Raw genomic sequence first — 27,891 nt, 5'->3', positions numbered from 1 at the left:
TTAAAAATCCATTTTCACCAAACCTGGAAGATTGTGGTAGGAAAAATGTAATAAATGTGGCCTTCTCCCCTCCTCTTCTCCGTCACAAGAAACCTACCAGAGGGCCTGCTCCTATTCTGCTCCCCCTGAGGTCGCCACCATGCTGCCAGCACAGAGAAGATGCCCGACACCCTGGCTGTCCCGCTCGGGCCTGGGGACACGAGCAGGCTTGGTGCCTGATCTCTCACCAGATCTAGACAGGAGAGGAACAGGACGGGTGCTGAGCCCCTGGTTCTGGCGTACTGGTCGAACACTGTTTACTAGGCTAACAAACCAGGGACCCTAAGTGACCTGCCCCAGTCAAATGTGCCTTTGTTTTCTTCTGCCGTCGCAATGACTGTTTTAGTAGCTGGCTGGGCACTCGGCTGCCTGTCCTCCCTGTCTCAGTGTCTCGGGTTTTGCAGAGGACTGAGGGGTGTCACGTGTGCTGGCGTGTGTGCTTGCACTCATGTGTGCTGAGAGTTGTTCAGTTGCATCCACCGTTGGCCAGATGGTTGTGCAGGGAGGACAAAAAAATGCATTTTCACCAAACCTGGCGGCGCCTCGATGCCGCTGGGACTGGAGCCTGGCGCGCCCAGTGCTGAGCCCTCAGATGGGACAGCAGAGCCCGCAGCGCGCTTCTCTCCTGCTGGACTTGGTGCTGACTCAGCTTCAAAAACGAAATGTGATTGTTTCAGTTCGGTGCTGGTGAACCGAGCAGCAGGTCTGTGATGGCAGGTTCGGAGGCACATTTATTTACTTTGATCTTCCGGTGTGGCTCCTCTGAATGCACGTCTTGTCTGGCTGGCTGCCTGTTTTCTTTCCCTCTGAAGCTCGACAGACCCCATTAAATACAGAACGGCTAGGCCCTGGCAGTTGCCTCTCAGGTTTTATTATTAGTTATGCATCCCATTTCCTTGTGTCTGAGTCAAGTAGGACTCTCAGAGGGCCACAGTATTCCCTTCTATGTATTTCTCCAGAATTGGCAGGTTGAAGTTATAGACTGAAGTAGGAGGTGAATTCTGAATTTAACTTTCTTCTTAGAATATAAGATATAGATCAGGTCTATACTGAAGGGTGATCTCATTTGCAGAGTGAGTTTGACCTCTTGGAATTGTAGACGTGCTCTCGGCTGACATATTGGAACTGACAGAACAGTCTTCAGAGTCTGTGGAATAGAATTGCTGTAAGAGAGGCAGACTGGTTCCTTTCCTGTCATTTATTCCCGTGTTGTTGGCGTTGAGTAGGAGCCAGGTCTTTCTTCCCCTCAGACGGTTCTGGGGCGTTGCACCTCGGTGCCCACATTCTGGTGTCTCTCACCCAACAGCTCTCCTCACACATAGGTTACACTGCACTTGCCCCGAGTTATATCTTCTGTTTTCCTGTCTTTCACGAGATATCCTTTTGTAATCTTATTTTCATTTTTTCTTTGGTTTATTTCCTCTCTTTAAAGTGCTTTCAGATAATTCCTGATTTATATAACCATAGTCTCTGTTTCTAGCGCTTTCTGCTGCTGCTGTAGATGTGGCCCTCATTTGCATGTGTGGGGTGCCTGGCGAATGCTTCGGATCGCTCGCTGACAATTAATCAGAGAGTCTCTTGCCACCTCTTGCTTGTGCTCTGTGTTCCTTACGGCACCTGTGCCTTTTGGTGGTTTTGTGTTTGAAAGTGGAAATACTGTCGGATCTGTTATTGGGAAATCTCAGTATCACTGACTTCATTTGTCCCAGATGTTACTCAGTCCCACCTGCCTCTAAAATCAGAGGTGAATCTTTTTGTGGACTGAGTGTTCTTGGTGCGTTTGTTTTTATCCCCAGCACCCCCACATCCCTCTCCCCTCACTCAGCATGCAGTGTGACTCAATTCACAGCAGCCTCAGCTCTCTCCTGGGTTCTGTGGCACCGCCCCGCCCTGACTGCTTCCCTGCCCCCAGGCCTCAGCATTCCTGGGGCTACGGGATTTTCACTTTGTATTTCTTGCATGCAATGCCTGCATCAAGTTGATTCTGAGTAAATATTTATTGACCGTTGAATAAAGTAATAATTGGGACTCAAGTGTCTCTGCTGACTTTCAGTGTGTCACTTCAGACACTTTTTAGTTGTCTGCAATGGCCAATTTTACCAATATTGCCCATACTAGACCTAGTTATTTGCCTGATATTAAAATATCAATGTTCCAAGTGGTGGTTTTCCTGTTTGGTAATAGCATTGATTCAGGCCTCAGGAGAGGCTGGTTGCTAGGAGATTCTTTCTCTTTGAATTAATCTACATGTGAGTTAATGGTTGGTTCTTGCCAGTTTTTCTTTAAAGAAAAAAAAAAGAAAAGCTGAGAAGAGCTGCTTCACTTGATCATTCTCTTATGTATTTCCATTATTCAGCTTGTTTGTTGATTATTGTTGAGCATTTGGACTTTGTACATGTGGTCTCTGTCCTCAGTGCTGATCTGTGGGGCTGAGGGCCCCACTCAGCTTTTCCACGGGGCCCCCGAATCCCACTAGCTTTAAGCTTTAAGTGTCTCTGATCATCACAGGGTCTGGTGGCCTGTCAGAGTGTCACCATCATCTTTAAGTGATTTGCTCACGTGGCAGAGGAGAAGCCAGAATTCAGTCTTGTCATTTTCAGTTGTACATTTTAATCTTTTTCTCTCCCGGACTTTAAGTACCTCAGCCCGTGCTTTTTTTGCCGTCTCTCACCAGCTCTGTTATCCAGGTTCTAGTCACATCATTTGTTGTGTCTCTTGATTCTCACTTCTAGTGGATCATTTCCTCTGAGTCATGTCATTTGGGATGGGGAGCCTGTCTTTGGAGGGGCTCAGAGAGGCAGTGGTTTGCAGTTACTTCTGCCAGGCACACAGGGGTCTCACTGGCATGTGACCAATTTGGTGTAAAAGTCTTGTCACAGGGTTCCCTGGACTATATGTGCAGAGTAGAGTGGAACTCCAGAACCATGCTGAAGATTCGGACAGACCAGTGGGTACCAGTCAGTGTGGGCAGGGGAGGGGGCCTTGGGAGATGTTTCCCCTTCTGAGGCCCAGCTCCTTTTTCATTTGGGTTTATAGATAACTTTGTTTTCTAATTCAGTTTTTGTTGCAGTTGTATCTCTTTGAGGGTTTCAGACACATATACAAGCATCTGTTCTAACTTGTATCCCCTATACTGGCTTATATCCTATCCTGCAGGACATTAAAATAAGCTAACTTCCTTTTTTTTTTTTAATTTTATTTTACTCTTAAACTTTACAACATTGTATTCGTTTTGCCAAATATCGAAATGAATCCGCCACAGGTATACCTGTGTTCCCCATCCTGAACCCTCCTCCCTCCTCCCTCCCCATACCCTCCTTCTGGGTCGTCCCAGTGCACCAGCCCCAAGCATCCAGTATTGTGCATCGAACCTGGACTGGCGACTTGTTTCATACATGATATTATACATGTTTCAATGCCATTCTCCCAAATCTCCCCACCCTCTCCCTCTCCCACAGAGTCCATAAGACTGATCTATACATCAGTGTCTCTTTTGCTGTCTCATACACAGGGTTATTGTTACCATCTTTCTAAATTCCATATATATGCGTTAGTATACTGTATTGGTGTTTTTCTTTCTAAAGTAAGCTAACTTCCTAATCAGGACATTATAAGTAAAGAGGATAGAATTGGCTGTTGTGCCAGAATAATCGGTGTGAACCAAGACATGTGGTCACCTTGGTTGAAACCCGAGACCCAGGGCACATAGCCAGACAGCCTTTGCTCTGCCAGAAGACTCCACTCCACTCTTCGGTTAGAGGCTCAAGCCATTTCCCTTGCCTCACTGTCTAGGCTTTTAAATGCAGGTCTTGTATTTTATCTCAGATTTCTTAGTGCTTGTAGTGTGAGAGCTTATTAGGTTATCTAGTTGCTGTATTGGCAGAACAGTCTCTGTTTAGCCTTAAACATTAGGATCTTTTCTCTCCTTTGATTCATCTTAACAAAAAATATTTGAAAGGGGCAGTGGTGAAACTGGAGAGAGGGTGCGGGAGGGAAAGAGGAGACAGATACAGGAAGAGAACAAGAGTGAGTAGGAGACTGAGAGATAGGCAGTTTGGAAGGAGGTGGATGGAGAGACAGAGCACATGAGTGTGAGTCAGATGTGTGCACAGACCTAGGCTGGAGGCCCACCATGCATAGGTGTGCCCCCAGGAGAGTGAGAATAGAAAATGACCAAATGTGAGCGCATTAGAATAATTGTGAAAAAAAACCATGAAGTCAGCGGGGGTACAAAAGATGGCTTTGGAATCAGTCGGAATTGTGGTAGCAGCAGTTTGCTGCCACAGCAACAGCAGCAGGGTTTATAAATAGGGGTGCTAATGCGGGATGCAGGGATTGGGGCTGGCCCGGTGGCAACCAATGGAGCAAACCATTGGGGTCAGGTTCTGATGAATGGAGCACTAATGAATGGAGAGAGTTGCTGATCTTCAGGCAGTGGGTCAGTAGTGACTAAAATAAAAGTAAACCAAACTGATTTAAAATTAACAGGCTTTATTTGTTGATTTTCCATCATTGCTTTGCAGATCCTAGTCACAGTTAGCAATGTGACAACCTAAAATTGAAATTAGAAGTTTAAGATTATGATCATGTCAAATACATTTGTCTAAAGATAGGAAACAGACCTGATGGAGTCATCTGAGGTTGGGTTGGGGTGGTTAGCTGACCACAGTTGTTCTTAAAACACTACCAAGTGCTCAGAGGGTCCTTGAGTCCTTCGGCCTCTACTCACTGATGCTGTCAAGCTCATCTCTTGGATGAGTCACTGGAACACCACCAACCTGAGGCCAGGCAGTGTGGAGAAAGTGGGTGGGAGGTGAAAGTTTCTGGTTTTTGCAGCTCGTCTTTTATGTCTCCTCATCTATCCTAATTAGACCCAGCACTGTTTAGGCCTTGCTGCACCGTCGTGTTTTTCTTTTTCTGGTTTTCCAGACCATCAGTCATGGATTATGACTCCCACTTCTCTTAGGCACCATCACAGGGATCCTTATAGCATTGGTGCTAGTTTAAAAGCTGAGATGAACAAGGCTATGACATCTGTGGAAAGGACAGAAAAAAACTAGGCTACGTGGCATGGGAGAATATAGTCATTCCTCAGTAACCACCAGGGATTGGTTCCAAAATCCATGGATGCCCAAGTCCCTCATATAAAATGGCATGGATTTGCATATAACCTACCACATCTCCCTGTACACCTTAAGTCATCTCTAGGTTACTTGTAATACCTAATGCTATGTAAATTTTATATACAGAGTTGCAGATATGCAATACGAATGTTATTTAAATAGATGCCCATGTGTGGCAAATGCATTATTTTTGACCAAAGGTTGATTGAACCCACAGGTGCAGTTCCCACAGACATGGAAGGCTCACAGCATTGCTGTATTAAATTCTGTCAGTTTCTTTTCAGTTCTGAATAAAGGGATCCTGTCATGCCTTGTACTCGGCCGAAACGTGGACTGAAAGCATTGTGACCGAGTATTTCTGTTTTCACCTGAAAGTCTGGCTGTAGACTCTTATAATGTTCTATTAGTGTGAGGTGCTCAGTCACGTCTGACTCTTTGTGATCCTGTGGACTGTAGCCTGCCAGGCTCCTCTGTCCCTGGGATTTCCCAGGCAAGAATACTGGAGTGGGCAGCCCTTTCCTTCTCCAGGGGATCTTCCCAATCTAGGGATTGAATCTGCGTCTCCTCATTGGATTCTTTACTGCTGAGCCACCTGGAAAGCTTAATAAGTATCATCATCATAAAGAAGCAGTGGGTTGAAGTCAACTCCAGGGACTCGACATCTCCTAAAGTTGCCTTTTCTCTCTGAGGCATTCACCTCAAAGGGGTCTCTGTGACAGCCATCAGGTGTTGCCTCCAGGGTACAAGGCACAGAGCCAAAGTAGTGATGCCTTCCAACTGTGGTGCTGGAGAAGACTCCTGAGAGTCCCTTGGACAGCAAGGAGATCAAACCAGTCAATCTTAAGGGAAATCAACCCTGAATACTCATTGGAAGGACTGATGCTGTAGCTGAAGCTCTTGTATTTTGGTCACCTAATGTGAACAGCCGACTTATTGGAAAAATCACTGATGCTGGGAAAGATTGAGGGTAGGAGGAGGAGAGGGCGTCAGAGGATGAGAAGGCTGGATGGCATCACCGATGCAATGGACTTGAATTTGGACACACTTTGGGCGATGGTGAAGGACAGGGAAGCCTGGCATGCTGTAGTCCATGGGGTCACAAAGAGTCAGACATGACTTAGTGGCTGAACAACAACAAAGAATAATAAAGTGCACAATAAAAGTAATGCACTTGAATCACCCCAAAACCATCCTCCCCACCCAAATCTGTAGAAAAACTATCTTCCACAAAGCTGGTCCCTGGTGCCAAAAAGGTTGGGGACCACTGGCTTAGAGCAAGCCCTAGGCTTTAACCTGCCACTCTGAATGGACTCTGAAGCCATTTCCCCTATGTTCTCTCCTGATTGGCAGGTAGATACTTATCTCCTCAGGGGATATGATCCTCAAGTTAAAATGAGCAAAGAGCAACTTCCCTGGTGGTCCAGGGGCCAAGACTCTGTGCTCCCAAGGCAGGGGAGCCCAGGTTGGATCACTGGTCAGGGAACTTGATCCCACCTGCCACAGCTGAGATCTGAGGCAACCCAATAAATAAATAATAAATACAATATGTATTTTTAAAATGAAGCGATAGAACACAAAAACAAACAAGGAGTCAGGGCCCCAGCTAACATGAGCCACAGGCACCATGAGGGCTCTCCTGATCTGATTCTCTTTCTTTCCACCAGCAAGTCACAAATGCCCACCTTTCACCAGGTCATGAGCTGCTACACCTTAATGCAGGTGGCACCTCAGGCTGAGACACAGTCATTCTCTCCTTCAAGGCAGGCTCCAGAGAAAACTCACAAGCACAGACACGCCAACACCCTCCAGAGCTGAGGCTGCCCTGAGCCCAGCGAGCTACTTTGCAAGGGCCCTGGATGCCCCCAACAACAAGAACAACAACAACGTGTGACCATCCTTGTTTTTTCTTTGCTTTTATCTTTGACTAGATTAGCTATTAAAGCTAAGGATAAGATACCTTCTGTTTTTTGTTGGTGTTGATTAGATTTCTTTGCAAATTTATTGAAATGATGGAACTCAGAAGTTTTCACTGTGATGTTAGAAGCTGATTTGAAGACCATTCTGAGTTTCCATTAATTTTGGTCCTCTCTCTTCTTTTCTGTATCTTTATTCTTTTGTTTTGCTTAACCATTCTTTCCGTATGGAATTTTTTTTTTTAATTGAAAAAACTCCCCTGTGATGGGATTCTGATTGTTTATACTGGACAAGCCTGTAGCCCTTGGAGACTGTTCTAAGGCAGAATTACAAAGGCATATGCCAGTAGCCGGGAGGAACTGAGGAACGGCCCCAAGGAGTGGGTGGTGGGGCAGAGGGTGAGGACTGGGCACTGGGGTCTTAGGTCCTGCCAGTTGCTACCATTGGGGTGGGTCCTGGTGTTGCTAAATGATCTGATTTCTCGAGAGAAGCTGGAAATAAGTTTTTTTCCCTTTGTGATATGTGTTTGAAATACAGAAATTATGCATGGGTTCAAATTTATTAAAAAAGAAAGAAAATGAATGAATCAGACAAAACACATCTGTGGCCCCGATTATGCCCACAGATGGGCAATGTGAGCTTTTGCTCTAAAGAATTAATTTTGCCTTTTCAGAAAATAACCGTCTTAATTAAGCAGAGTGTGTAGATACCAATTTGGCTGAGATATATCCTATTTTAATCACATTTAACGAGGAAATACCACTCGCTTAACTGTGGATTTAGATGAGTCAGTTTTAGCACGTACCTCTCCTTAGTTACGTGTTAGGACGTTGTCCTGCTATTTTGTAGTTATACTGGTGCAGAACAGACTTTTACAAAGAAAATGGAGTTTTCGGCTAATAGATCTCCAGCCAGGTGTCTAATTTTTAATGTATGACTTTCTCAAGTTTCTGAATAGTCAAGTGTTCAAAGTGGAACCTAGAAGAATCTATTAACACAGTAACTGTTGGTTTCTTCCAGAATCCTTGAATGTCTTAGTAATCTAAGGTTTAAAAAATTGAAAATCTTGATGCCCTTTAGTTATCAGGTGGGTTTTAATATATCTTCTTTTTCTTTCTTTAAAGATTTGAACATGGAATTCAATCCCTCAGACCATCCTCGGGCCAGCACGATATTCCTCAGTAAATCTCAAACAGACGGTAGGTTCTTTCTTCTTTCTTTCTTTCTTTCTTTCTTTTTTTTTTTTTTTTAAGACTTATGCTGGTAACTAGCCTGTCTTGATTTTCCAGTCACTGTGATTCTCAGGATAAAGATAGAATCCTAGTGGTCATCCTTAGTGACCACGAAGGATGTTTGGGTGGTTACCCTTTGAGGTTTCTCTATATTAAGTCATATTTTTAGAATTTACTATTTGAAGCAACTGTCCTCATTTTGCCAATCAGTTGGGATAGTTCAAGGCAGTTTGTACCCTGAGAATCAGAGACTTTCCTTTAAAAATTTATTATTTGCATAAATTCTCTAAAGATCAGAAGTATTGGATAGTATATAGAAAGAAATCATAATACAACTCTAAATAAAAACACCATTATCTCAGTTGTGTCATTTGAGAGCCAGATTGACCTGCACACTAGGGGTAGATGTTTTCCTTCTGTCACACTTGTGTTCAGCTGCTTGTTCTGTGGCGTGGAATTTCTTCTGGGGGATTTTCCCCTCTTTCCAGCCCTTGACTTATGTCACTGTTCCCTGGCTCTTGGCTACAAAGGAGAGATAAAAGACACAATACAGTGGACACAGCCTGTTCCTGCAGAAAAGAGCAGTGGAGGAATCTGTTATATGATGCTGTACTGACAGTGCTGAGGTCCTGGGGGTTCTAGCCGTGACTCTTGTCAAATTGCTAAGCTCTCATTTTGAGAAGATCCTAAGTTAACTAGAAAAGTAATCAAACATACTTAAGACAGTTCATTTTAAGAACTGATAACTCCTCAGTTATGGCTAGGTAACAACTTTGATGTAGCATAATGCTGATATAATATTGGTGATCTTGATTTAAGCAGGCCAGTGATGAGATCTGAGAGAATTTGGTGCATTTTTTTTTTAAGTGTATAAGAAGAAACCACTGTAGGCATCAAATACTTGTGAGATAAGTTTTGAATGTTTTGGGTGGAAGCTAAGCAGGACATTTTTCTCTTCACCTGGTGAAGTGGGAGCCCATGGAGAGGGGAGGTTATTGCCAGGCAGGAAAGTGCTGGTGGGGTGAAGGTTTGGGACAATGAAAAATGAAAGTCAAAAGCAAGTCTTTGCACTTAATATAGTACTGTGAAAACAAGTCACACGAATCTGGCACACTTTCAGATTCGGTTCTCGCTTCCTGTGAATTCAGGGCACAGACCAACATCAGCCAGAAGCTTTTTACCTAGATTCACATGGAATGGCATTAGAGCCTCTTAAGTGGATGACACGTGGCTTGGTTGTCATGGGGAAACGGATGGCAGGGTCCTCCGACCTCACAGGATCCCCGGGTGTGAGTCAGGGGCGCGCATCTACCCCTTCCCTCTCACCCTCCCCTCCTCCACCGATCACTGGTGTGTTGGCAACTCTCGTCCTTCTGTTTTTCCTTCATTCCTCAAATGCTGGGTCTTCCCTTTGAGTGTAGAGGATCTACCTGAGTCTCACAGGTTAAAAACAAGGAAGAGGAACCGACACCCATCTCTGTGCGGTGTCCTGTCTCCCAGGTTGCAGAGCGAACACTCCTGTACCTCCTCCTCCTCCTCTTTCCCTCCGCTTGCCCGCTAGGCTCTTCCTCCCACCATCCCCACTCAGGGGATGTGTTGCAGTGAAACACTGAAGAATCCATAGGTTCTACGCTACTTGGTGTATGTGTCAGAATCTCCAAGGGATTTATCATCCAGAATCCCTCCTCATCGCTGCAATTCAGTCTTATTCTCCTTCAGTTCTGTTGACAGTAAGGAATTAGAATCCACTTAATTCTAAGAGTTTCTCGCCTGGTTGTGGGAGCTCCTTAAAAGTAAGGAGTTTCTGGAAAGTACACCCTAAAGCCTGTGAATGACTGTCACTCGTGTCCAGTGCTCTTGCCATTTGGTGGCACCCGGGCTGACCTGACACACTCAGGAGCCTGCAGAAAGTGGACAAGGGGTCTGTAGCATCTCCATGCCCTCTGGAGCAGCCGCGGGTCTCTTCTCCACGCCAGGCGCAGCACCTCCCAGACAAGGACCTCACATCCACACTCAGTCAAAGAGCCTCGCCTGCCCTTTTCCTTTCAGCTGATGTTCGTTTTGGTTTAAATATATCTCTGTCCTCTCCAGTGACCTGCTTGTTAACTGTGTTGATTGATTACTGTGTTGTTGTTGTTCAGTCACTAAGTCCCGTCCGACTCTGCAACGCCCATGGACTGCAGCGTGCTAGGCTTTGCTGTCCTTCACTGTCTCCCCAAGTTTGCTCAAACTCATGACCATTGAGTTAGTGATGCCATCCAACCTTCTCATCCTCTGTCGTCCTCCTCCTGCCTTCACTCTTTACCAGCATCAGGGTCTTGTCCAGTGAGTAAGCTCTTCACATCAGGTGGCCAAAGTGTTGGCACTCCAGCTTCAGCATCAGTCCTTCCAATGAATGTTCAGAGTTGATTTCCCCTAGGATGGACTGGTTTGATCTCCTTGCAGTCCAAGCGACTCTCAGAAGTCTTCTCCAGCACCACAGTTTGAAAGTATCACCTCTTTAGCACTCAGCCTCCTTTATGGTCCAACTATTACTCTGTGCTGTGCACAGTCATTCAGTTGTGTCTGACTCTTTGAGACCCCATGGACTGTAGCCCACCAGGCTCATCTGTCCATGGGATTTCCCAGACAAGAATACTGGAGTGGGTTGCCATTCCCTTCTCCGGGGAATCTTCCTGACCCAGGGATCGAACCTGGGTCTCATGCATTGCAGGCGGATTCTTTACCGTCTGAGCCACCAGGGGAGCCCCAGGATACTGGAGTGGGTAGCCTATCCCTTCTCCAGGGGATCATCCTGACTGAACTCTCACTCTATATACTCTCAAAAGGGAGTTTTCAGGAAAGAAAATGCAAAACTCAGTGATACTAGGTTGTTAAAAATCTCCTCTGGGTTCCCTATCTCCCCCTTCTACATCTTTGAGGTTGAGAGGCCCCCATTTTGAGAAACACTGAGGTCTGGGAAACGAAGGTGGGGTGCTGACCCTACCACACAGCCAGCAGCGTGAGAACAGCCTCTGAAAAGGGGTGCTTTTGTTGTGAGTTTGCTCGGCCTCCCTGCGGGGCAGGATGCTCTGGGAGGCCCCCAGCACCGGCGCGGAGAGTAACTGGTTTCCAGTGATGCTTCCGATGTCCAGTGTTCTGTATTTCAATCCAGTTATGGATAGTATTGTTATCATTTGTTGTCTAGTCACTATGTCGTGTCTTATTTCACCCTAGTAGTATGGACCTTTATGGGTCTGTTTTGGTTAGAAATAAATAGTCCTGCTTTTTGTTGACCATCTTAATTAGTGGACACATGCAGAATTTTATGAGCTTTACTAGTTACTGTTTCTTTAGTTGGGAAGCCGTTACCACTCAGTTAACTATGGTGCAGTGGTTTTGTTGGGTGCTGTGATGTACGTGGTTTCATGTTCTGCTCTCTTAGCAGAGGTCACATCTGCATGTGAGCAGGTCACATTTCTTAAGTCATAATCAAGCAGCTGGATATGTTGGGGTGGAAGGACGGGACCTTGACACAGAGGCCCATCCTCAGCAACCTGCCAGGGGTTCGCACGCAGGCGTGTAACATTTCTGTTGCATCTTTTGTTTTCACAGTGAGAGAAAAGCGCAAGAGTCTCTTCATTAACCATGTAAGTGGAGCTGTTCCCCTGTGTTCTTCATAATAACTGTCCAGAGACCACCACACTGTGTGTGCAGTGGGGAAGTGGCCTGTGAGTCTTGTCTGCACGTGGAAGAGTGTGAAGAAGGCTGCAGGGCACTCAGTCTCTGTTTGGCCTGTGGCTGGACGGGCACGGCTTGGCATTTATCGCCAGGGCCATTGTGTGACCTGAAGCCCTGGGCTGCTGCTGCTCCTGGATTGGTGTGCGTGGACAGGGTGGCAGCAGATCCCACAGGTCCTTTCCTGCCTCCCTTCCCCCGAGTGACTGTCTCCTAACTCGGTCCCGTTTGAATAAGCAAACACATGTTTTCTTCCCCCTTGTTGTTTATAGGTGCAGTAGAGTCTGCATTTTCCTTCGATGCTCTAAGAAAGGATGAACTTAACAACACTTGAATTTTAAAATGAATTAAAAAAAAAACCCAGCTGTAGTCTTTCAGCCATTCTGAGCAGTATCTCCCTGCCCTGCTGGCCAGGCATAAAGATATTTGATCTTTTCTCCTTTAATCAGTGGGTGCAGCCAGCCTCCCTCCACCCTGCCCGGGGGTGATCTCAAGCTGCCCCCCCCAGGACTGTGGTGCCCAGCCACCAGAACTATGGCCACACATCCTCATCCTCTAAACTTAGGCCTCTTGATGAAGCAGGTGTGTTACCAAATAAGTATATGCCATCAATTCTCATATCCAAAACGAGAATGATGTGTTTGATTTCTCAGGGTTTTTTCTCAGGATTTCTAAACTGTCTGCATTTAAGTATTTGTAGATCTTGAAGTACTAGGCGATGGAGCTTTGTGCTAAACAGACTTAAAGCCATAGTATTGCCTCTTCTGCTCTTTGAAAATCTGGGCAAAATGCAGTTGAAAGGAAATTCATAGCCGGACCCTTGCACCCAAAGGGCTCCACACTCGGCCCATAGGAGGTTGGTGAGTCCTTCGTAGGCAGTGGTCTCAGGGTTGGAGAGACGCCCTGTAGTTTTTATCAGATTCTTACAGCAATTCACGGCCTTTTCCTGGCCCTCTCCAGTTTTGCCACAGCAGTGTGAAGCATCTGTGAAATTACGATCTGTGTCTTAAGGAAAATATGTGGAAAACTGCTATGCCCTTTTTGATTTTTTTGAAAGCTGTGTCTGCCTGGACCTGGAGAGATGAGAGGTTTGACCCCATTCTGTAAGTCTCACTCCCGCCTCTTCACATGCCAGGGGCACTGGAACACTGCCCCCCAGTCAGCACGTCTGCCCAGGAGCCTGTAGACCACCTCTGCTGGTCACTGCAGCCCCATTCAAGTGGCTGGAGGGGAGGCCTGCCCTTGTGCCAGCCGCACGCCCCACATCTCCCCTGTGCCCCACGGCCTCACGCTCTGCGGCGCACCATCCTGGCACCTGCCCTGCGCTGTGCCCCTGACCCAGCGTGTCCTCTCACCCCTGCCAGCCCTCTTGCCCCCCGACACCAAGAGCGGAAGCACAGTTGTTAGAATGTGCTCAGATGTGCTCGTGCCGATAGAAGAAATCTCTGAGCTACGTAACAGATGCCCGGCTAACAGCGTGCCCTCCAGACCACATTGCACAGTGGCATCTCAGCTCTGCGCACACTGGGAGAAGCCACTGGAATGTGCTGTTTCAACCAACTGAAGTAGAATTGGAGTGGAAGGACCTGCAGATTCAATTAGGCTAATAAACCAGCTGTGCTTTTCAAGTTTTGAGACCCTCGAGTGTCATAAGTTAGGGCAATAAGGAGACGGGACGTGGTAATAGTAATCGTCAGTACAGTCTGGTGCACGTTTTATACCGTGTTTGTGCCAGACGCTGTTCTGTAGTCTAATGTGCTGGGTAACTCTGCCCAGGAGGAACTGCGTGTCACTCCAGCCTTCCATGTGGGGAAAGTGAGGCACAAAGAGTTAGCCATCCGAGCAGTGGAACCAGCCTGGGCCCCAGGGGGCTGGCCCGGGCCATTCAGTCCTCAGACGGTCATACCAAGCGCCACCCGGACACAAGTTGTTTAGCTTTTCATCTGAAGACAGAGAACACTGTTTTCTGAATCGGGGCCCCAACTAACATTTGTAGTTTCTTTTGTTGTTGAACTCTGGAATGACCATTATTCTTTGCCCTTGTTTATAAAATCCGTTGTGTTTTTTATTTGCTTTATTGTGAGGGATGTTGTTTCTTAATTTACCCTTCAAGTTTCTGAAGAACCTGCTTATTAGTACATGCTGCTAAGACAGTAAAGAGGCTGCTATTTAAGAAAAAGCAGTGGACGTAGGTCAGCCGTGTGAGGAAAGGTGAGGGGTGATGGTCACAACAGGGAAATAGCTTCCACCAGGTGGAGAGAAACAAGGCCTTTTCTGGCTCCTGGACAGTAACCCAGTCTAGCAAGTGATGGAAGCTGACTTTGGATACAGCCTCCAGGGAAGGGGCCAAAAGAAGGAACCCCTGGCTGGTAAAGAGGGCACTGCTCACTGGCTGAGAACTGCCAAGAGAGACTTACAAAGTAAAAGGAGCTTCTTCTAAAAGAAGTATTATAGGTTTTAAATCTTGAAGCTATTTGAGGACAAACCCTTTGGGGGAGTTTTAACAGTAAGTTAAACCAGGGCAAATTATAAAGATTAATATTCTAATCAGCGCTATGTTTTAGATGTAATTATCAGATAAACAGAGGAAAATTTAATACATTATAATAGAGACACTTAGGTATTTTAGCAAAGATTGTGTAAATGGCTTTATTTAAAGTTCGTAGCACCCCACTCCAGTACTCTTGCCTGGAAAATCCCATGGATGGAGGAGCCTGGTGGGCTACAGTCCATGGGGTCGCTAAGAGTCGGACACGACTGAGCGACTTCACTTTCACTTTTTACTTTCATGCATTGGAGAAGGAAATGGCAACCCACTCCAGTGTTCTTGCCTGGAGAATCCCAGGGACCGGGGAGCCTGGTGGGCTGCTGTTTATGGGGTTGCACAGAGTCGGACACAACTGAAGTGACTTAGCAGCAGCAACAGCAGCTTAAAATTTGCTGAAGTTTGAGCTAGCTGTTTTAATGAATCTTTTAATTAAAATGCGGTAGTCTCTGATTATAAATTGTGGGTGGCATTGTCAGTGGCTGAGAATCTGGAATCTCTCTCCTGAAACTTAAGGAAAACGCACATCTTTTGCTTTAGCCTAATTTTTCCATGACATTCTCCTCCCCTTGATGACAGCGTACCTGAAGGGAATTGATCATTCTAAGTTAAAGAAAAAATTAAAACAGAGTGAGTCAGGAGTTGAATGGCCAGCCTTCTTTACCCTCGGCAAAATAATCACAGTTATTTGTCTTAATATTGAGACAGGTGGTAGCTGTAAAAACTTTGTGAAGGAATATAGAGCGTTCTTTATCAGTTTAGCAGGAGCCACATTTGTAGCTGGACTTGGAGCCAAAAGAATTTTGTTCAAGCCCTAAATCTACCAGCTGATACAGGGGGACCTTGAAAAAGTCTTGAAGTCATAGTTGTCTGATCTCGTAGAATGACTCCTGGTCCGCCTGTTTACCTAGTGGACTGAACAGAAGGTGATTTTAGCACCATCTGAGTATGTTGATGTTATTTTTGTTATTGCTCATTAGATTTGTAAGTAAATTTTGTTTACTTTTCCAAGTTCAGTAGCAAAACTGATCAAAGTCTTTCTGGTATTTTGAGTACGGATATAGTTTTTTCATAAGTATTAAGCCATAGAACTTAAGGAATGAAGTGAATGTGATCCAGGAATTGAAATTTTAAAAATTGTAAACTTTGCTTTTGTCTCTTTGGGAGCTTTGCTCCTAATAGAACACAAATTTATTGAGCACAATCCCTGCCTGCCTCTGCCACACAAAAGAGCTCAAACCAGGAACCAGGCAGGGGCGCTGCCCTGACTGAGCTCAGGAGCCTTTCTGTGGAGGGATCCTTGTTCTCTCAGCTTTTTTTTTTTTTTTTTTTGGGTGGGGGGTGGATGTCAGATCAAGAGAAGTATACATTCTGTGAACCTTGTAGCCCTTCTATCCAGCAAATGACTTAATGCCCAAATAAGGTTTCATACATAACCCCATTATAACAATGCCAAGGAGTTCTATTCAATTTAGAAATTACTAAATAGTTTGAAGGGGGCTTCCCCGATGGCTTAGATGGTAACGAATCTGCCTGCACTGTAGGAGACCCAGGTTCCATCCCTGGGTCAGGAGGACCCCCTGGAGAAGGGAATGGCTACCCACTCCAGTATTCTTGCCTGGAGAATTCCATGGACAGAGGAGCCTGGTGGGCTACAGTCCATGGGGTTGCAAAGAGTCAGAAAGCTAAGTTGGCATCCCCCTTTGGCACACCAGCCCTTAGTGATAGAGGGCTCAGACTAACAGCTGGGGGATCCTCAGGCCAGGACCAGCCCCTGGGGATGCTGGTTTCCAGTTAACCCTGTGAACCCAAAGGGTACTGCTACTCCTGAAAGGAGGATGAGGAAGTGCCCACTCTGTGACCTGGTGTATCACTGACCTCCTCTCCTTAAGTCTAGTGCTCATGTTTTCTAAGGGAAACCACTTACTCTTGGCTGTGCCCATCATGTTTTCATCTTAGGAAATTTGTGTCAGAGGAAACAGTGGAAACCTCATAAATAGAAGCCAGTCATTGCTGTCCTTTGCCTCACTGTTGTGATTATTCCTAAATAATAATTCTCTTGTATCTCTAAAGATTCTTTAATATATCAACTAATTACTGAATTTTTGAGTTAAGTATATCTGTTGAGGTTTCTGTTTATAGTAGATTTTCCATTGGTGGGGAAAATTTCATAAGAATTTTCTTTAAAACTTGCCACACGTTAATAATCTATTATTAGATTGCAAGTTTTTGTCTGTGACTTAAGTGTGATTGCTACCTGACCTACAAAAGAGATCAAAATGGTTTTTAATGTCTCTGGCTTGTCTTAATGAAACTGTTGTGATTAATCTGATAGACGTGAAAAATGCCATGTTAAAATTGCACTCCAGAAACTTGAACTTGACAGGCTTTTTTGGTGTCCTTATCTTACACAGGGCTTCCCTAGTAGCTCAGTTGGTGAAGAATCTGCCTGCAATGCAGGAGACCCAGGTTCGATCCCTGGGAAGGAAAGATCCCCTGGAGAAGGGAATGGCAACCTACTCCAGTACTCTTGCCTGGAAAATCCCATGGACAGAGGACTTGGCGGACTACAGTCCATGGAATCGCAAAGAGTCAGACACGACTGTGCGTATTATCTTACACAGGCACAGAACAATGTGTGCCTAAACACATTGGCCAAGAACAAGCCTTATCTTTTGAATTCCCTGACTCTGGTTATTTCCTCCTGACCCACATGCCCTTCGCAAAAGCAGCGCTCCAGAGGGTTGTAGTGATTCAGTGGTGCAGTGCCCTCTGGTGGGGATTTTAGGAACTGTATGCCCCAAGGAGTGATGATCAGCAAGAGGGGAGATTGTTTATAACACTGTCTTCTGTTTCTCAGGCTGTTGCATATTTCTATAATTTTATCACATGTGAAAGTGAAAGTCCCTTAGTTGTGTCTGACTTTTTGCACCCCATGGACTATACAGTCCATGGAATTCTCCAGGCCAGAATACTGGAGTAGGTAGCCGTTCCCTTCTCTAGGGGATCTTCCCAACCCAGGGATTGAACCCAGGTCTCTTGCATTGCAGATGGATTGTTTACCAGCTGAGCCACAAGGGAAGCCCTTATTACACGGGAAAGTGAAGTCGCTCAGTCGTGTCCGACTCTTTGCAACCCCATGGACTGTAGCCTATGAGGCTTCTCAGTCCATGGGATTTTCCAGGCAAGAATGCTGGAGTGGATTGCCATTTCCTTCTCCAGGGGATCTTCCCAACCCAGGAAACGAACCCGGGTCTCCCGCATTGCGGGCGGAAGCTTTACCGTCTGAGCCCACCAGGGAAGCCCTATTACATGGGAAACCTTATTAAATAAGAAGTAAATGTTAAACAGGGCATTTGGTCTCTGATGAGCTTTAAGGCTCCCTTCATGTTCATAAACCATGGGTACTAAGGGCTTCCCTGGGGGTGGGCAGGTGAGTTAGGGCAGTGTTATTATCCTTAAGGAATTAATTGTTTTGGTTGCTGAAAATGACAACTTTTGATTGTCAACATAGCACCAGGCCAGTCGAAACTCGTTTGGATGATTTGATTTTTTTTTTTTTTTAGCATGCTTTGAGCAAGAATGATCCAGATTGGTATCTACTAATCACATTGCCCACATAATTGCCAGAAATCTACTTACTATTCAGTTAGATGTCAGCTGCATGTAATTTAAATTCTTTTTCCTTAGCAGTATGTTTTAGAATATAGTTCTAAAACTATAGTTCTCAGTTCTAAAGTTTTCCAAAGAGCTCAAAATTTACACAGCCTGAGAGAACCAGGTGCACAGCTGCCACAGGCACCCACCTGAAACTCATCCACTGGTCATATTTTCAAAAGCATCAGATAACTTGCACCTTTAAAATGTATTTTCCCCTTAAAGAAGGAGTATTTTTTTCTTTACATCTTCACCTCCTGAAATTGTCTTCAATTCAGGAGTAGGAGATTCTAAATTAACAGTGGCTGTCTCTTCCATGGTCCCCAAATCGACTGTACCTCAGGGGTAGGAAAAAATGGGTGCTGTGGACTCCTGTCTTGATTCTGGCACCTCACACGGGGTTGCCCCCGAAGCATGGGCTTCTGCTGGTGAGAAGAGTGCATGCTTCTTGTTTCTCAGTGATTTTTATGGACTCTGCAGCACACCCTTTGATGCTCGATTTTGGGAGTGTGCTGAGCTGATGGAGGTTTGGGACCGGGAGTGGTGGTGGTGACTTTTTTATATGGAAGAACATGGAATTCCATGGTAGGAAGAAAGTGAGTTTTGTGCTGTACTTGCTGGTAGTATTAACATTTCTTGGTAAGACACTTTTCCTCTATAGGCTGGTCTCAAGGTGAAGGGGATGATGTTCCTTGGAAGAATTTTGAGCCCCTTTTTAATTGTTCTTGTCTTGTTGCCATTGTTTTTGTAGCATCCTCCAGGACAAATAGCGAGGAAATACAGCTCCTGCTCGACTATTTTCCTAGATGATAGCACAGTCAGTCAACCAAACCTCAAGTATACAATTAAATGGTGGGTATACACATTTTTTCCTTAACTGAATGTCTTTTCTGTTCCTTAACCTGCTGGCTAACTGGTTGTGGGATCTGTGAGTGGTAGGATTGGGTAGGGGGAGGACATTGATACTCAGGGAGTCTTTTAAAAATGTGATTTGGGGAGTTAAAATGTAGAGATGTTCAAAATATTTATGTATATTACTATTTACAAAAAAGACCAAAATTTTCAATGACTTGAAATTGTAAGTTAAGCATAGTTTTGTTTTTGTGGATGCTTTCTACCTTCCCACTTTGTATGGACTCCATCCCAGCCTAACTCTGCTTGAATTTTACTGTCAGAATGTGATGGGTCCCACTTTGACTTGGGGCTGTAGTAGAGAGCAGGCCTGGCACCGTGGAAGGGTGCTTGTCTGGAGCAAGGACAGCAGGCTTCTGACTTGGCTCCCTCCCCAGCGGGGAGGGTGGGAGTGAAGACCCTTCACTTTGGGCTTCTGCTGTAAAGTGGGGTTTAAGGGAGGAAGGGGAGTCTTTGGATTAAAATCTTGACCTTTGGGCTTCAGCTCCCTTATTTTAAAGTGGGAAATGGGAGGGTTGGAGCACTGGTTTTCCCTGAAGTGTGCCCCCCAGCATTGTAGTAGGAAGCCTTGACTGAGGTTATAGAGACCCACTTGCTCGGGATCTGGTCTAGGCTTCACTGTGAAAAACCTGGGATATTTTGCCTCTGTACTCATTTAAGGAGAATCCATGTTTAACAGCTCTCTGTGCCATCGTGTGCAGTGAGTGTTTGCTTTCTAAATAAGATGCTTTCTGTTCCATTGGGCCAGGCCTTCAGGTCTAGAAACCCTTTCCTGCACATGCCCATATGTGACAGTGAGTTAGGCCTGCTGGGCAGTGGAGACTGGGATAGTCTTCTGTGGACAGTGTCCCCTCCAGGGGGAAGGTGGGAGGTGGGCCCACCTGGAGAGTTGGGTGAGTTGCATGTCTCTAAGACCTAAATGGGAATGTAGCTTCTTCCTTTGTTCCATTGGTGATGGAGGGTGTGGTGGTGACCAGTGGGCATCACCCCATGGTGGACACTCACAGCTAGGGGACCATGTGTGCCCTCACCCCTGTTAGGCCCTTGGTCAAGCCACTCTGCCCTGGGAGCTTCATGCCAGGAACGAGAGGTGCTGGGGGGTGGGAGCCTGGAGACCTGGTAGCTAGCACCCACTCCAGCCCTGGAGCTCAGCCTCCCTGGGGTCTGAGACCCGTTTTCGGGGCCAGTTGGTTTCCTGGGCCTCCGACTCTGTTGCTCAGAACTTCCTCCAGGGATGACTTCACACTGCCCCTGATTGTGACACAGACACTCGGGGGCCCAGCAGGATATCTGGGTGACAGTTGGATACTTCGGTATTGAGTCTGAGAGGTGCCAGCTCCAAAGTCGTGTGTGTGGTTTGTGCATCAGCAGTTTTAGCCATACTGCACCTGCAAGGCCCCCGCAGGGGCTTAAGGGCTCCATGAGATGTGTCTGGCCCCACACATCCAGGATCTGGATTGTCAGCCCCTCCAGGAGGGTTTCATGGGTAGCCAAAGCTGAGGACCCCAGACATCTGTGGACCTCTGCCTTCCAATTCTCTCGAAGGTGTCACCTATGGTTAATACCAAGACAAAGAAAAGGGTCTCCCACGCAAAGGGTGGAACGTCCAACCTGACACCCTCAGTCTCATCAGGTTGTGACTTGTATCTGCAAAAAAAATGAAAACTTAACCTGTTTTAAGAACTACCACAGATGCTGGACTCTTCTAGAAAACATCACATCGACTTGGTCTCTCGTTGTAAACACTGACAACTGGTCTATGGTATCCGTTTGTCTCATCACTGTGATGTTGTGATGTTGACTACATGCCTAAAGTGGTCACCAGAGAGCACTAGGTGCAGTTCCCTGTGCTCTACACTCTAACACCCTCTTACTGAGGTGCTCATAGTTCCTTGTTGGTGGGTTTTCTTCTTGTTGAAACAAGCAATGAAACTACTCAAGGACTCTGATGAAGAAGGACATGAAGAGGTCAAGCCCTGAGCCTTTAGAGTGGGAGCACTGACTCTAAGACCCTCGACTACCAGAGAACTAACCCTAGGGAATATCAAATAGTGAGAACTCACACAAAGGAAACCACTTGAATACAGGATCCAGCATCATGCAACCACCAGTAGCACCCTTTGCAGGACGCCCCATCTAAACAACAAAACAAAAATACAAACTCAATGATTAGCAGACAGGATTATCACCTCACTCAGCCTTGCCCATCAAGGCTGAGTGAAAAACAAACAAAAAACTCATCACAAATCTCACCCTATACAAAGCTTACACAAACCATTGGACCAGCCTTAGGAGGGCAGAAACCAAAAGGAAGAAAGAATTCAACCTTGAAGCCAGGGAAAATGAGACCTCAAACACAATAAGTTTAAAAAAAAAAATAATGAAAAGGCAGAGAAATACTATACAAATGAAGGACCAAATTAGAAACACAGAAGTCCAAATAAATGAAGAGGAAATAGGCAAACTACCCGAAAAAGAATTCAGAATAATGATAGTAAAGATGATCAAAAACCTTGAAATCAAACTGGGCAAAATGCAAGAATCAATTAACAAAGACCTAGAAGAATTAAAGAATAAACATACAGAGACAACACAATTACTGAAATTAAAAATACTCTGGAAGGAATCTGAAGCAGAACAAATCAGTGAGCTGGAAGATAAAATGGTGAAAATAACTTCTGGAGAGCAAATAAAGTAAAAAGAATGAAAAGAACTTAGGATAGTCTCAGAGATCTCTGAGACAATAGCAAACGCACAAACATTCGAATTATAGGGGTCCCAGAAGAAGAAGAGAAAAAGGAAGGCTATGAGAAAAATTTTGAAGAGATTATAGTTGAAATTTCCCCAACATGGAAAAGGAAATTGTCACATCAAGTCCAAGAGGCACAGAGAGTCCCATACAGGATAAACCCAAGGAGAAACATGCTAAGACACATACTAATCAAACTAACAAAGACTAAACAGAATATTAAAAGCAGCAAGGGAAAAGCAACAAGTAACATACAAGGGAAACACCATACGTTTAACAGCTGATCTTTCAGCAGAAACTCTGCAGGCCAGAAGGGAATGGCAGGATATATTTAAAGTACTGAAAGGGAAAAATCTACAACCAAGATTACTGTACCCGGCAAGGATCTCATTCAAAATTGATGGAGAAATAAAAAGCTTTTTAGACAAGCAAAAGTTAAGAGAACTCATACCATGAAACCAGCTTTACAACAAATGTTAAAGGGACTTATATAGTCAAGAAATGCAAGAGAAGGAACAAGATCTTCAAAATCAACCCTAAACAATTAAGAAAATGGCAATAGGAACATATATATCAATTATTACTTTAAATGTAAATGGATTAAATGCTCCAACCAAAAGACACAGACTGGCTGAATGTGTACAAAAACAAGACCCATATATATGCTGTCTACAAGAAACCCACTTCAGACCTCAGGACACATATAGACTGAAAGTGAGAGGATGGCAAAATATATTCCATGCAAATGGGAAGGAAAAGAAAGCTGGAGTAGCAATCCTCATATCAGACAAAATAGACCTGAAAATAAAGAATATCAGAAGAGATAAGGAAGGACACTACATAATGATCAGGGGATCAATCTAAGAGGACGACATAACAATTGTAAATATCTATGCACCCAACATGGGAGCACCTCAATACATAAGACAAACACTGCTGCTGCTGTCACTTCAGTCGTGTCTGACTCTGTGCGACCCCATAAACGGCAGCCCACCAGGCTCCCCTGTCCCTGGGACTCTCCAGACAAGAACACTGGAGTGGGTTGCTACTTCCTTCTCCAATGCAGGAAAGTGAAAAGTGAAAGTGAAGTTGCTCAGTCGTGTCCAACTCTTAGAGACCCCATGAACTACAGCCTACCAAGCTCCTCCATCCATGGGATTTTCCAGGCAGGAATACTGGAGTGGGGTGCCATTGCCATCTCCGAAGACAAACGCTAACAGACATAAAAGGAGAAATTGACAGTAACACAATAATAGTAGGAGACCCCACTCATACCATTGGACAGATCATCAAAACAGAAAACTAATAAGGAAACACAAGTCTTAAATGATACATTAGATGAGATGGGTCTCATTGATATCTTCAGGACATTAAATGCAGAAGAATACACCTTCTCAAGTGCACATGGAACATTCTCCAGGATAGACCACATCTTGGGTCACAAATCAAACCTCAGTAAATTTAAGAAAATTGAAATTGTATCAAGCATCTTCTCTGAGCACAACACTATGAGACTAGATATCAATTATAAGAAAAAAACCTGTAAGAAACACAAACACATGGAGATTAAACACTATGTTTCTAAATAACCAACAGGTGACTGAAGAAATCAAAAGGAAAATCAAAAAATTTCTAGAAACAACAATGAAAACATGACAACTCAAAACCTATGGCGTGCAGCAAAAGCAGTTCTAAGAGGGAAGTTTATAGCAATACAATCCTACATCAAGAAACGAGAAACATCGAATAGACAACCTAACTTTACACCTAAAACAACTGGAAAAAGAAGAACAAAACCCCCCCAAAATTAGTAGAAGGAGAGCAATCATAAAGATCCGAGCAGAGATAAATGAAAAAAAAAATGAAAGAATAGTAAAGATTAATAAAACTAAAATCTGGTTCTTTTAAGAAGATAAACTTGACAAACCTTTAGCCAGACTCATCAAGAAAAGAGGAGAATCAAGTCAACAAAATTAGAAATGAAAAAAGATTACAACAGACAATGCAAAAATACAAAGGACTATAAGATAAGAGACTATTGTGAACAACTATATGGCAATAAAATGGATAACCTGGAAGAAATGGACAGATTCTTAGAAAAGTTTAATCTTCCAGGAAGAAATAGAAATTATGAACAACCCAATTATAAGCACTGAAATTGAAGCTGTGATCAAAAATCTCCCCAAAAACAAAAGCCTAGGACCAGATGGCTTCACAGGAGAATTCTTTCAAACATTTAGAGAAGAGCTAATGCCTATCCTTCTAAAATTCTTTCAAAAAATTGCAGAGGAAGGAATACTTCCAAACTTATTCTACAAGGCCACCATCACCCTGATAACCAAAACGAGATAAAGACAACACAGAAAACCTTATTGCCAAATTCAGACTTAAATTGAAGAAAGTAAGGAAAACCACTAGACCATTCAGGTATGACCTAAATCAAATCCCTTATGATTATACAGTGGAAGTGACAAATAGATTAAAGGGATTAGATCTGATAGAGTGCCTGATGAACTATGGACGGAGGTTCTTGATATTGTACAGGAGGCATTGATCAATACCACCCCCAAGAAAAAGAAATGCAAACAGGCAAAATGGTTGTCTGAGGAGGCCTTACAAATAGATGTGAAAAGAAGAGAAGCGAAAAGCAGAGGAGGAAAGTAAAGATATACCCACTTGAATGCAGAGTTCCAAGGAATAGCAAGGAGAGATAAGAAAGCTTTCCTCAGTGATCAATGCAAGGAAATAGAGGAAAACAATAGAACAGGAAAGACTAGAGATCTCTTCAAGAATATTAGAGATACCAAGGGAACAGTTCATGCAAAGGACAAAAGGACAAAATGGTATGGACCTAACAGAAGCAGAAGATACTAAGAAGAGGTGGCGAGAATACACAGAAGAACTATACGAAAAAGATCAAGACCCAGATTATCATGATGGTGTGATCACTCACTCACCTAGAGCCAGACATCCTGGAATGTGAAGTCAAGTGGGCCTTAGGAAGCATCACTATGACCAAAGCTAGTGGAGGTGATGGAATTCCAGTTAAGCTACTTCAAATCCTAAAAGATGATGCTGTGAAAGTGCTGCACTCAATATGCCAGCAAACTTGGAAAACTCAGCAGTGGCCACAGGACTGGAAAAGGTCAGTTTTCATTCTAATCCCAAAGAAAGGCAATGCCAAAGAATGCTCAAACTGCTGCACAATTGCACTCATCTCACATGCTAGTAAAGTCATGCTCAAAATTCTCCAAGCCAGGCTTCAGCAATACGTGAACTGTGAACTTCCAGATATTCAAGCTGGTTTTAGAAAAGGCAGAGGAACCAGAGATCAAATTGCCAACATCTGTTGGATCACTGAAAAAGTGAGAGAGTTCCAGAAAAACATCTATTTCTGCTTTATTGACTGTGCCAAAGCCTTTGACTGTGTGGATCACAACAAACTGTTGAAAATTCTGAAAGAGATGGGAATACCAGACCACCTGACCTGCCTCTGCATACAGAGAAATCTGTATGCAGGTCAGGAAGCAACAGTTAGAACTGGACATGGAACAACAGACTGGTTCCAAATAGGAAAAGGAGTACATGAAGGCTGTATATTGTCACCCTGCTTATTTAACTTATATGCAGAGCACATCATGAGACACGCTGGGCTGGAAGAAGCACAAGCTGGAATCAAGATTGCCCGGAGAAATATCAATAACCTCAGATATGCAGATGACACCATCCTTACCACAGAAAACGAAGAACTAAAGAGCCTCTTGATGAAGTCAAAGAGGAGTGAAAAAGTGGGCTTAAAGCTCAACATTCAGAAAACTAAGATCATGGCATCCGGTCCCATCACTTCATGGCAAATAGTTGGGGAAACAATGAAACAGTGGCAGAGTTTATTTTTTGGGGCTCCAAAATCACTGCAGATGGTGATTGTAGCCATGAAATTAAAAGATGCTTACTCCTTGGAAGGAAAGTTATGACCAACCTAGACAGCATATTAAAAAGCTGAGACATTACTTTGCCAACAAAGGTCCATCCAGTCCTTTCATGCATTGGAGAAGGAAATGGCAGCCCACTCCAGTGTTCTTGCCTGGAGAATCCCAGGGACGGGGGAGCCTGGTGGGCTGCCGTCTATGGGGTCACACAGAGTCGGACACGACTGAAGTGACTTTGCAGCAGCAGCAGCAGCAGTCAAGGCTATGGTTTTTCCTGTCATCACATATGGATGTGAGAGTTAGACTGTGAAGAAAGCTGAGCGCTGATGAATTGATGCTTTTGAACTGTTGTGTTGGAGAAGACTCTTAAGAGTCCCTTGGACTGCAAGGAGATCCAACCAGTCCATCCTAAAGGAAATCAATCAGTCCTGAATATTCATTGGAAGGACTGATGTTGAAGCTGAAGCTCCGATACTTTGGCCATCTGATGCAAAGAACCAACTCATTTGAAAAGACCCTGATGCTGGGAAGGATTGAAGGCAGGAGGAGAAGGGGACGACAGAGGATGAGATGGTTGGATGGCATCACCGATTCAATGGACATGAGTTTGAGTAAACTCCAGGAGTTGGTGATGGACAGGGAGGCCTGGCATGCTGCAGTCCATGGGGTCACAAGGAGTCAGACACAACTGAGCAACTGAACTGAAGGAGACAAAAGAACTGTACACAAAAAATTATAAGACACTAATGAAATAAATCAAAGATGACATTAAACAGATGGCGAGATATTCCATGTTCCTGGGTAGGAAGAATCAATACTGTGAAAATGACTATACTACCAAACGCAGTCTACAGATTCACTCTGACCCCTATCAAATTACCAATGACATTTTTCACACAACTAGAACAAAAGATTTCACAATTCATATGGAAACACAAAAGACCCCAAATAGCCAAAGTAGTCTTGAGAAAGAAGAATGGAGCTGGAGGACTCAACCTTCCTGACTTCAGATTATACTACAAAGCTTCAGTCATCAAGACAGTATGGTACTGGCACAAAAACAGAAATATACACCAGTGGAACAAGATAGAAAGCCCAGAAATAAACCCATGCACCTATGGGTACTTTATTTTTTACTAAGGAGGCGAGAATACACAGTGGGGCAAAGACAGCCTCTTCAATAAATGGTGCTGGGAAAACTGGAGAACTATGTGTAAAAGAATGAAATTAAAACACTTCCTAACACCACACACAAAGATAAACTCAAAATGTATTAAAGACCTAAATACAAGACCAGAACTATAAAAACCCTTAGATGAAAACATAGGCAGAACACTAGATGACATAAATCAAAGGAAGATCCCATGTGACCCACCTCCTAGAGTAATAGAAATAAAAGCAAAAGTAAACAAGTGGGACCTGACTAAACTTAAAAGCTTTTGCACAGCAAAGGAAACACTAAGCAAGCTGAAGAGACAACCCTCAGAATGTTGTCTGAAGAAAATAATAGCAAATGAAACAACTGACAAAAGATTGCTTTATGAAATATATAAGCAGCTCATATAACTCAATACCGGAAAAACAAACAACCCAATCAAAAAGTGGGAAAAAGACCTAAACAGACATTTCTCCAAAGAAGACATATAGATGGCTAACAAACATGAAAAGATGCTCAACATCACTCTTTATTAGAGAAATGCAAATCAAAATACAATGAGATATCACCTCACACCGGTCAGAATGGCCATCATTAAAAAGTCTACAAACAGTAAATGCTGGAGAAGGGTGTGGAGAAAAGGTAACCTCTTGCACTGTTGGTGGGAATGTAAATTGATTCAGCCACTATGGAAGACGGTATGGAGATTCCTTAAAAAACTAGAAATAAAACGACCATATGACCCCGGCATATACCCTGAGGAAACCAAAATTTAAAGACACATGTATCCCATTATTCATTGCAACACTATTTACAATAGCTAGAACATGGGAGCAACCTAGATGTCCATCGACAGATGAATAGATAAAGAAGATGTGGTACAGATACACAACGAAACATTACTCAGCTATAAGAAGG

At 44.2% G+C, this 27,891-nt stretch overlaps 1 protein-coding gene across 17 annotated transcripts in view; it reads left to right on the top strand.

Annotated features, from left to right (window-relative positions):
- Window positions 1-27,891, top strand: part of CCNY (cyclin Y) — a 204,536-nt gene that overhangs the window by 158,333 nt on the left and 18,312 nt on the right. For all 17 annotated transcript variants that reach the window (XM_061435818.1, XM_061435814.1, XM_061435816.1 and 14 more), the window contains 3 exons: window positions 8,201-8,275; window positions 11,903-11,937; window positions 18,979-19,079. In XM_061435818.1, the coding sequence (XP_061291802.1) occupies window positions 8,201-8,275; window positions 11,903-11,937; window positions 18,979-19,079 (211 nt within the window). The remainder of the gene's footprint in view (window positions 1-8,200; window positions 8,276-11,902; window positions 11,938-18,978; window positions 19,080-27,891) is intronic.

This window comes from Bos javanicus, chromosome 13 (genome assembly GCF_032452875.1).
Source record: "Bos javanicus breed banteng chromosome 13, ARS-OSU_banteng_1.0, whole genome shotgun sequence".
Taxonomy (NCBI): Eukaryota; Metazoa; Chordata; class Mammalia; order Artiodactyla; family Bovidae; genus Bos; species Bos javanicus.
This window is presented reverse-complemented; position numbering and strand designations above follow the sequence as displayed.